The sequence below is a fragment of the Desmodus rotundus genome, chromosome 11 (genome assembly GCF_022682495.2).
Source record: "Desmodus rotundus isolate HL8 chromosome 11, HLdesRot8A.1, whole genome shotgun sequence".
In the NCBI taxonomy this organism is placed as follows: Eukaryota; Metazoa; Chordata; class Mammalia; order Chiroptera; family Phyllostomidae; genus Desmodus; species Desmodus rotundus.
In genome coordinates, this window is record NC_071397.1 from 36,258,200 (window position 1) to 36,270,367 (window position 12,168).

The following is a 12,168-nucleotide window of genomic DNA, read 5'->3' on the forward strand; positions in this document are numbered from 1 at the left end:
CAGCACAGACTATTCCTTTAATGATTCTCCTCACCCTCCATCCTGAGTGGGCATGTCTTAATTACAAGAGCAGCCCCTTCCTATCCAATATGTCATCTTCATGGCAATATCATGCCAAATTCTTTAAGAAAAAATAAGAAGTGGATTCTCTATAATGCAATGATATTGGTTTTTCTCTGGTGCTTACAGAATCTAAATTCATTGTTTTCAAGTTACTCATTATGTATTATATCCTATATGTGTCCTTTAAATATACTTTTCATTATGCTAGAGTTAAGAACTTAATATATTTTCATAAACATTCTTATAATTTAAAATATAACAGAAAGATTCATAAATTCAAAACTGGTTTAAACTTCTTTAAAGAGTCCATTATTTTCATTTAATAAATTAGTGCTACGTTTCTTTTCAAATGGGGGAAGAAGGTATCTATAGACCTTGCTTCCATTTAAACTCCCATTCAACCAATATCACCCCAATAAATTTTTTAAAAAACCCAACTCATTCAATACCATAACTCATTTGGCATTCACCCTCCTTTTTACTTCATTAATAGCTCTCAACTCTTTTCATCCCTATCTCATATATAAGCATTTAAACAATCTTCAATGTGAATAGGCTATATAGCCTTAGTTTCTCTTTCATATAACACTATTATCCTCTTAATGTCACAATTTTAAGCCACATCTGTTTATAACTGTGTTTATTAATCTAACTAATCCATAACAGCAAGGAGTATGTCTGTTTAATTCACTAATGAATAACATAGCTTAACAGGTGTCAGGAACAGAGGATATCCTCAACATACGTTGCTGAATAAATAAATAAGTTGATCCATTTCATACCAAATATAGGAACTTACCCTTTTAGTCTCCAGAGGTTATAAATGGATATAGACAAATTTATTGCTTTCAATCTTCAAAGTTCTTAATTATCTTGCAATACTTAAGTATTATTCAAAGAACTTCAAAGGAAAAAAAAAAACTTCAAAGGAATAAACTGATAGCAGTAAGAGGGAAGGAGGGAGAGGTGACTGTTGGAAAGAAGGTGAAGGGATTAGTCAAGAAACATATATGAAGGACCCATGGTTGGGGACTGACTAAGGAAGTGTGCGGGTGGGCTGGGTGGAGGGGAGCAAAGGGAGAAATAATTGGAACTATAAAACAAAAATAAAGAATAAACTTCAGAGAAGTTAGAAAGTAATGTTATTTCTCATTTGTTCAAAACAATTAAAAACAAAGTGTTACCCAGTTAACAATCTTATAAAATTTCACCAGGAAAAGAAAAATGTGGTTGACCATGGAAATGAGCATTTACCTGAGGAAGTTACTCCCATCTGAGGGATGAGCTGCTCCTCCCTGCAATTTTCACGACCAGGAACTAATCTCTGGTATCTTGATGGATGAGGGTTACCATCAACATCAACCAAAAAAGGGGGAGGCATGAGATGAGGTGCTTGCTGAGTCTGTTCATCTAACACAAAATTGTTGGCATCACGAATAAGGGGCCGATAATCACTATGAAAGAACATTTGATCTGCTATCTATAAAAAGAAAGGACCGTAAAAGATTGAAAATACAAAAATTTATCATTATAAACTAACAGAAAGCAAATGTTTTAAACATCATATTAAGCAACAATATTCTTTTATGATCAGAAAAGCTACTTTGAATTTTATCTGGAACAACAAAGAGATTGTTTACATATAAAATCGGTTATACAATTTCAAATTTCATGATAAAATCATATCTATGTATAATTTTCCAGTGGCACTATTACTTTTACAGAGCTACCATGCTTCACTTACTTTTTAATTACTAAATATGGTAACTTCTTACACTTTTGCAAAGGAAAATCTTTAATTAAACTCTTTGAATTAAACTTTTTAATGACATCACTTATACAATTTAAGAAAATCCTTAAGTTTACAGTAAAAATGGCTTATATAATATTAATATAAAAATTTAACAATCCAATTTTCCAGGAGTTAATGAGCATTTTTCTAAAATGTTAAAATATAAAATTATTAAGAACTCATGCCTGATCGATCTATCTGTAACTTCAAATTTTACTGGTTAATTTGGAATTTCTTAAACTAAACCATGAGCTATGCAATTTTTATAATAATCTTTTATATCACTCTACTGCAAATAGCAATTTAAATCTTTTCATCACTAATCTTAGTCTTTAATATTTAAAATCATTAGCTACCATCAGTATGCCATACATTTTTGAGAACCACATAAAAGCCACAGATATGTAGCCAGATAAATGCTTATCACCCATATAAATAAAATATTTTACATAATTTCAAAGAATCCCTTTATGAATATAATATAGCCACAAACAGCTTATATGCTCAAACTTTAAGAACTGCAACCTATATTGCTCTAGCAGGCTAATTAAGTATAAAGTTATTCCTTCTGAAATATACAGATTGTATTTATACTTATTTAAATAAGATTTAATTATTATCTAATGTCTATTACAGAAAAGAGATCTAAAAACAGTTGTCTTCACCCTCTTCTCCAAAACATGTCTTCAGACTATTTAAAATAGGATTCTTCTATATGTTAATTATTCTTCAAATATGCTGAAAGCATAAATAATTCCCACCCAGTTTCCTCCCCCAAAATGCAATCATTAAACACACAGGGATTAAAAAAAAATAAGGAGAAGATAATATAGCCATTACACCCTACCTTGTCATATTTGCTACTGGAGCCAAAGCCAAAAATTAAAAGATGTCCATGAGAGTCTGTGCACGCAAAATGCTGACCATCAGGAGAGCATTTGCAGTCAAATACTGCACCATGTCCTTGGCCTTCAATCTGAAATGTATTTAACCATCAATCAAAACATTGCCATTAAAAAATAAAAAACTGGTCACTATTATTACTAGAATTTTATGATGACATATAAGTATACATCCTAATGAAGTGAAGAAGTATAACAAACACAGTGCAGTAAAGAGTGCCAGATTAACAGTTTTGAAAAATAAATTGTTCTGTTTATCCACAGACCAGATACAATTCAGGAAATAAAACACTACCAATCACCCCCACCCATAGAATTCTGCTTCATGTCTTTGACCCAGATTTAAGAATGTAATTGTGCCTTATATTCCATCTTATCTGCATTTAATGAAGATCTTTCAGCAAAGGCTGACAATGTGTAGTAACAATAGCATTTTGGGTTTTTTGGTAACTCTTGGTAGTAGTAGCCAGAGATCACTGCTTACAAGACACTAATGTTTTTTCCTTTTGGTAATACGGTCCCTTGATGGTCTGACTCATATTTTAAATGGTGAATTTCAAAGGTTAAAGAAAAGGGTTTTTTTACCTGATAATTGTTTTCTGTTTTCCAGTTCCATTAATCCAGAACGAATGGGTTTCTCCCTGCAACCTGTCAATCAAACAGAGGTGGCCAATCACCACTCTGAATTTTTTTGCTCTCAGTGCTTCTTCAGACTATGTTCCAGTCGAAAACTTCTTTAGCAGTGTTCTGAAAGAGGTAAAAATTCTACCCTATCTAAAGCACATCTGGGGACTGAATTTCAGAAAGAAATTAAAATAGGGAGTTGACTCCCTAACAAATAACAACTAAGGATGATTTTCAACAAATGCGACTGGATTTCTGGATTAGCAGAATCGGAACACACACACATTATCAGGTAAGAAATACCTTCTCTCTGTTCCGGTATCCACTGATCTAGAACAAACTGAATTTTATTAGTAATATCCCAATATCCCAGGAAATGCTTGGAAAAGAGAGAAGTGGTGATTTTCTTTCTTTAGGGTTAAAAATATGGCGTAGGGATGAATGTGCAATTCACCAAAAACAGAGGTGAAATTAAAATTTAGAAAAAGAACAGCTGATTTCTCAAGGAAAGTTACATTTTGGCCAACAGAGAAAACATCACTTTAAAAAGAAGGGCTCTCCCTAATACATTTAAAGTAGCACAAATAAGATTTCCTCAAAACAAACAAACGAACAAAAACCACCAGTTTTTATGCTGTTCTGGATAGAGATAATGAAAAAGAAGTAACTTTCCTAGAAATTTGATCATATGAAAGAAATTTTGTGAATTTATCTGATGTCTACTATGCTTGAAGACACACCAAAAAAGAAAGAAAATGAATCCTAAGTGAAACAGGATCATTTCTTGGTTGTGAAGAAAGTTGGAGAACAAGACAGCAGAGGAAGGAAACTCCAAGTCCCTTAAAACTATTCAAAAACAAGAAAGAATATAACTATTTCTCCAGATTAACATACAGGCACTAGTAGCTATATAACTTACTACTTGCCAAAATTGAAAGACTGTACAAGTAGAAATGTCAGAATTCAAGCCTCTATTTTTTGGTTTTCCAGGCAAATAAAAAATTAAATGAACTGTACAGTCTTAAATAAGTAAGGAATCACATCAACAAAGTTTACCTCTAAATAGAATTTAACATCAAAAATTCAAGATAAAGAATTTAAATTGCATTGACCATGTGTTGTTGGATGTTTTATTCATCTTGGTTCACTAACTTTCATAAAAAAGAAAACAAAAAACACAACTACTTTATAAATATACTCTAACATAATAAATGCTTCTAGAATTAATATTATTTTGAGTCTAAATTTATAATTCTACGGATGCAGAACTCAGAAGAAATTTGAAAGAAGTCTTACTCGGCAATGCCAAAGAGTATCTGATAGACATTCATAAGCATGGTATCCTTCACACGATGTTTAGACAATCTTGCTCTACATTTTTGAGGGGGTTGTAGAGGAGGCACAGTGTGAGGATTAATCAACCCTACAACCATGCTATCTACCAATGTTGCCACATTTACAGTTCATAGATCTCTTAAAAAAAAAAACAAACCTGGGAGACATGAAACATAAAGCTCCAAAAAAAAAAAAAAATCAAAGAAAAAATAGCAATCCTATTAAAGATCACTATGTTTCCTGTATAACACATGCCATTGTGAATATGTCAATATGGTACCAATTTTTTGTGTGTGAGGCCATCTGCATAACTTCAAAGTGAATTTTACATAGAAGAAAATGAAAGTGTACTCCAGTAAAATCAGAAATTAGAAAATACATTATAATGTATTTGGCTTAATCTTATTCATTAAATAAGACATTGAAAGTATCTGCATCATGCAGAAACCAATCAGAAAAAGTGCCATGACTTTGTTAATTAAAATGCCAAATTTATCTTTGGTAATGGCTCCTCAGATAACCAACACCCATAACTACAAAATGCAGTCAAAGCTTTTCAGTTGATACAAAACAGGAAAATATTTTACTTTCTCTATATACTAAATATACTGTTTTTCTTATTTATGCTATAATAAAGCAAACCAAAGAAAAAGCTAAGTATTTCTCTCTGAAAAGAATTTCATTTTCTTAAACAGGTGTCAAAGTATTTATAAGAGCTCTCAAAGAAAAAAATTAATGCAATTATTTTAATATGTATGTGTAACTGGAAAGCAGTAAGGCTTATATTTAAAAACCAAAAGGAAAAAATATCCTCTCTATCCATATTAAAGGCCTATTATGAAATTAAATGCACTGCTTAACAAGAGAATAAGTCAATAAAATTTTAGATGAATCAATCCAAACAAAATTAAATATGCTTGCTAAACATTAGAGAAATGTTAATAATCACTGAACACATTAAATCACAATAAAAGCTGATAAAATCCAAGAGACAGTATTTACTAAATAGTGTAAAAATTTTAAGAGTAGGAGGTAAAAGAAAATATAAAAATATATTCATTGATTATGACAAAGAAGTTTTCTGTTTTGTTTTTTAAAGCAAAAGATGAAAGTAACAGACAAGTTAAAATAATTGACTCCTTTGTAAGAAAATTCTCATACTGACTAAAGAATGCTGGAAATATCTCCAAGAAACAATGATGATAGAAATGTCATATTTAATGAAGAATATTAGTACCTTTTCAAGCCAGAATACTATCCACAAATTCTAATATAATTTTTGTGAAGTGGAAAGATGATTAAGTAAGGAAACAGAGGAATGAGGCCTAAGACCCAAGAGATCTTTCCTCTAGTAATGAGCAAATCACCTAGTCTGTGAAATGATAGTGATAATTTAAATGATCTTTAGAGTCCTATCTAGTTCTAAAATCCTTATATCTAATATTTGGGAAGGCTTTTTTTGAAGAACTGGACAATTCTAGAATGAAGACTAAATTACAGGGTCTAAATTATATCAATCATGAGAAACACACATACCAATGAATATGAGAAGTATGTACTCCTAAAGGAAAACAACAGAAATCGGGAGGGTGAAAAATGAACTACCTTAAGCAGAATCATTCTGTTATGGAATTATCTAAAGTCTATGATCAGTGTCAGTTTTTTTGGTCTCATTCACACTTTTAATATACCATTGATTAGAAGGGAGCATCTTACTTAGAAAGTACTCCACAATTTAAAATTATGAGTCATTTAAAACACCCCAATAATTTTATGTGATAGACTCAGAAAGTCTTTCCTTATATATAAAGAACTTTTAAAGTCTATCAACCTGGAGGAAAATTAAGTTAAATTAAGAATGTACACTAGATACAGAAAACAGTCAATATCGTATGTATGATTAAAACATGCTTTGGCAACTTTCTAATTGTTACAATAGTTACAGTGTAAACAACATCTTAACGGAAGCTATCCACACTCTAACAGTCTAGGGGTCATCAAAGATCATTGCTGAATGTTTCCTTTAATATTGAAAATTCTTTATGGTAACATGATTACATATGAATTAAAGACAGCTACTTAAAATAAGTGGTGCCAAGATAAATTTACATAAAAAGGAACCTGCTGTAACTGGCTTCATAAAACCAGTAGATATATAAAAGTGATTTTAAAGAGCCAGCTCTAATTTTCATAAAAAATACATTATCAAAAAAAAATAACTCATTTTCAAATTTAACAGCATTTTGTTTACCATATTCTGATTTTTCTGAGGGAAGCAATACTATTAATCAAGTCTTTGAAATCTATTCTCCTCCTTTGGTCTCTCTTGACATGGTGTCACACATACTCTATGGAGACTGTGATCTTCAGCACCCTGCTATTTCTAAAAGTTTAGTTTTAAGCCCTCTACACTGCCTTCTCTTCTCCATGAGGAAGTAAACATTATTCTACATGAAAGACTTTTAACATCTCTTTCTCATTATTCCTACCCTCTCTATCTATTCTATCTCCAAGTGCATGCTGGACATTTCTACACAGCCCAATACTATATCACAGTAAACACATAAAAATAAACTTAAAAAATTATTTTCCTTCACATCTTCTTTATTTCCTTTAATATCAATGTTAAAAAAATCACCTAGGCTGAATACTCTCAACAAATTTATTAAGTCTATCACTCTCCAGCCATAATCCTTCTACCAGTCACAAAATTACCAAGATAGATATATATATTTCTTCCACAAATTTCCCACTACCTACCCTTTTAATTTTGCATTATGATTTCAGTAATGAAAGTAGTTCTCTCCCCACTTATCTAATTTCATATCTGAAATACTACTACTACTGGCATTCAAAATATTTTTCTCTTAAGTTTATGGAATATAAATCTATTTTACCAAAAATCACCACTGTGTTAACTATTCTTCATGCTCACAAATTAACATAAAGCTATAAACAATCCACCTCAACTTCATGCTTTTCATTTTATCAGCCATTTTCCAAAATTTGTTCCAGACAAATTTTGTAAACTGCTCTATGAACATCTTAATATTTCTTACTTGGTTATTTATAGTATTCCACTTATTTACAAAATTACCCTTTTTACTGATTCAATGATTATTTCAAGGCATAATTTCAATTCTTCCTCCTCAGTAAAACCTCTGACCATCCCCCTAAGTGATCTCTACATCTTTAGATATAGCAATTACCTTTTCTTATATGCATGCTACCATTTGAAACTATCAATACTTTTTTTTAAGGTATATTTCATCTCCCCAATTTAACTGCACGCTGGCTAAAAACAAGTACTACATCTTACTCTCCCTTATGGTCCCCATATTTTGTGCTCATGAACAAAACAGCATTCAAGTATTTGCTAATCAAAATGTCATCACTTGTGTTTATACTAGATTATTAGATTTCATAATTTAAGTACTTTGCCTTATAACTATTAAATCTTCAATACCCTTGTAATATCAACTCATAGAGCATGTCAACGAATTACAACATAAACGTAATTCCCCAAATATAGTGCAACAAGCTAGAGAGAAACTCACATTCATGGCATCAAATTTTAAGGTATGTCTTTGATATCAAGATATAGATGAAAAAGAGAATGACAGAATCTAAAGCACCCCAGAAACCTGAAAGACAGTAGCAGTAACTAAAGTTTATAATCAAAAGACTGAAGGTTAATTCCTTACCCAGAAAGGTTGAAACAAAGACTGGAAGCACCAAAGAATCCTTTTAACACAGAGAGTGCTGATATGACATCTTGTTAGGTGATGACAGATAGGTAATGAGATTGATAGGAAAGAAGAAAGGAAAGAAAAAGAGGGAGAGAGAGAGATCTTGAAATCTGGATTTACAAGGGAACATGATATGAGATATACCAATTTTAAGCTTTTCGTTCTCCCTTTCCCAGATGCACACAGCTATAATTGTCCAAAACTAAAATAGAGGTCACACTGAGAACATTGTAATGTCAGAAGTATACATGTGCAAAAATTCTGAGTGGTGGATTGGCAGCCTCTGCTTGTTTGGAACGTTGCAAGGAACATTTATTGTTCTGGATTAGTGGACACTGGAACATTTTTATTTTTTTACTCTCAAGTAAAAGAAAGGTTAACAATTATAAAAATAAGAAAAAAATTAAATAAATAAAATTATTTGGAACTTACCCATACAACAACAAAAACAAAGCAAAAATCAAATTCAGTAAAATCGCTTTCTAGCAAAAGGTATACTGTACTCTTCAGTTAAAATCACAACCAGACAAGAAGCAACCATGAGAGAGCTTTGAACAATATGACAGAAATTGACATGAGACATTCATAAACAAACACAGCTAGAACAGATATAGAGAAAGAAAGAGAGCAGGAAAGATAAAGCAAAAACACCAGATAGATACATGAGAAAAACTACTAATGTGGAATCTACAAATCCCATTCCATTTTATTTACTAGCTAATAATCAAGAAATTTAAGTCTCTTTTCATGTATTTTCAAATGAATTTAATATTCACTTAAACATACAGTTAAAACAGCTGTACTTTGATAATTTAAGATAAAAAAGGTTTAAAAACAACTTTGTAAACTTAGAAACATTATGGTTATAAAAACCTCTAAACTTGCCTACTACCTCTTTCAGGGAATTAAAATTATTACAAAAGCTCTTGACTTCAGAGAATTTGCACACATTTTCAAGTTATTTCTGGGAATAATTTATCTGCCTCTCAGTGATTAACTGGAGTTGAGAGACTTTAGAAAAACTGTCATCAAAACAAAGCTATCCTGATGTTTACCTCCTGCCACTACCAAACACAAATTGATGAGCTTGCTAACTATACTCAAAGAGTGAAAAATATTTTTTTTAAAAAAAGATTTTATTTATTTCTACAGGGGAAGGGAAGGAGAAAGAGAGGGAGAGAAACATCGATGTGTGGTTGCCTCTCGTGCACCCCCCTGGCCCACAACCCAGGGATGTGCCCTGACTGGGAACTGACCCAGCAACCCTTTGGTTCGTAGGCCTGCACTCAATTCACTGAGCTATATCAGGCAGTGCTAAAAATATTCTTAATATACACTATCTGCCTTCAATAAAATATCCAAATACACTCTAGTTTTGCACTGAACACTCAAGTTACATAAGGACCTGTTCAGCTGAAACATGAGTAATTTACATAGTTTTTAAAAGAATGTATGTAGGTAACTAAAATTTAAGGCCTAGAATTCAGGTCTCTTCAAAAAAGTATAAATTTGTCTTATGTTCATAACATTCTTGACAATATTCTCTTAGCTTCTTTCTTTGCTTCATTGAAAGAAAAAGGTTCAATGTTTCTTCCAACAAATGCTTTTAAAAGTTTATTTTAGGATTATTTCATTTTTAAAGATGAGACAAGGGGGAGAGGGAGTGCAAGGTATATATACTGTTTATTACATTTCATACCCTATGTCACTTGTCATGTACCTCTTATAAAAAAACAAAAATAAAAACAAATCCAACATCCATTCTTCAGCTGCTTTTATTATTCAGATCTTCTATTAAGAACAAAGCTATCAGTGACAACAATAAAAATGATTCCATCAATTTTAATAGATAATATCACTAACAAGTTGAGAATCCATTTATAAGATTCGGAAATGAAATATATTAGGAAATTATGAAAGCTTACAAATTAAATATCTTTATCTCAATTCTCAATCTCAAACCTTTTGTTTATAAATTTCAGTGATCCTAAAATAAAGTATAAGATAGAAGATTTTTTGAAGTGTTATCATAGCTGGCTGCAGGAAAAAAGAAATTAAAATATTTATCTGAATGATGAATATCAGTGTAATATTAAAATATCAATGGCTCAATATTTGAAATTTATAGACTATATTAACAAATTTATTTGTTAACATATAATTATTATATATCAAACACAAGCATTTTAAAATTTAACCATTCACCTTTGAAAGGCTTTTTAATAAGAGTTTTTACTATTTCTAAAATTTCAAAAAACAATTTTAATTTCTGTAATAGTTAAGAAAAATACAATAGAATGTTGATTAATACAAAATAACTTATTACATAATTTCATTACATTTTACAGAAATATAAATTTCAAGTGGAAGATTCAATTATCATAAAAAGAGGACCTGATATTAAAACAGTATTCTCAAATATATGTGATAAAAATCTGCATTTTTGCAAGAATTTGTATATAAAATTTTTGTTCTTTAAAGGCACATTTTTAAAATTCATGACTCTTTTTAATAAATGATTTTATTGATTTGAGATAGAGAAAACACTGATTTGTTGTTTCACTTATTTATGCATTCACTGGTTGATTCTGGTATGTGTCCCTGAGTAGGGATCAAACCAGCAACCTTGGCATATTAAAACAATGCTCTAACCCACTTGGCTACCCAGACAGGGCTAAAGGCACAATTTACATTCCTTATTTTCTGGACTTAGGTTTAATGATGGATTTACTTATTCATGTTGTAAGTCTGATTTTAAAATTCACACAAAATATTAAATTTGTACTGGATCAACTTTTATGATATTTTAGTAACACCAAGCTTAATTATTAGTTGCAGAGAGCCAAATAGTTATAACCACAGCCAAAATTCAACATTCATGTTAGTGGATAGTGAACACAAGTTTCTACTGCTCCTTCAAATTGTTTTTATTTTCTTAATAGTAATGCTGGATGCTTTATCTTTCATCTGCCCATAGATTAAAAAAACAAATAAACAAACAGAATAAAGAGCAAAAATTAGGGCACTTAGATAACTTGAGACAGAAAAAAAATATCATCAAGCTAAATTATATCTCAAAATATCAACTCAAGAGCTCCCATCATTATGAAAACATTTTCCCACTGCACACATCACTGACTGGGAGAGTTGGACATTAGCTGTGCAGTGACTAAACACAACTAGAGTTAGCATTAAGAACAGAAAACCATAGGTTTAAATCCCAAGTACCCATGTAAGAACTGTGTAACCTAGCTGAACCTGAGCAAAGCACTTACCTCTGTAAAGTTTCTCTATTTGCAAAACCAGTAATAAAATCTACTCTGATTATATTATAAGGTTTTCATGAGACACAGATGAAGTAATATGTAGAATTATTTTGGAAGCCTTTAAAAATCACCCCCAAAATTAAACAGTATCTTCATGTTAATGAGATAAAGAGGAGCTCATTTTCTGTTTTGTTAAATGTAGTATATATTTTTAATCCTTTCTAGTTTGTTATGTTTTTCTCACAATTTGAAGAGTCTATGGATACTCTCAGTTCTACTTATTACGTGTATTTGTTTCTTCTGCCATTTAAAGGCTTTCCATCTCATTCCAAAAGAAGAGAAGAAATATCCTTATCTAAAACACTTACTAAATAAATAATTTTTAAGGTAGTAATATAACTAACTCCTTAGCTAATTTCAAAGCACATAAAATATAA

At 30.9% G+C, this 12,168-nt stretch overlaps 1 protein-coding gene across 1 annotated transcript in view; it reads right to left on the reverse strand.

The window, feature by feature from the left end:
- Positions 1–12,168, reverse strand: part of PHIP (pleckstrin homology domain interacting protein) — a 141,590-nt gene that overhangs the window by 67,846 nt on the left and 61,576 nt on the right. The window contains exons 16-17 of the mRNA XM_053913788.1: positions 2,703–2,831; positions 1,318–1,543 (exon numbers count right to left, since the gene is read on the reverse strand). Of these exons, the coding sequence (XP_053769763.1) occupies positions 1,318–1,543; positions 2,703–2,831 (355 nt within the window). The remainder of the gene's footprint in view (positions 1–1,317; positions 1,544–2,702; positions 2,832–12,168) is intronic.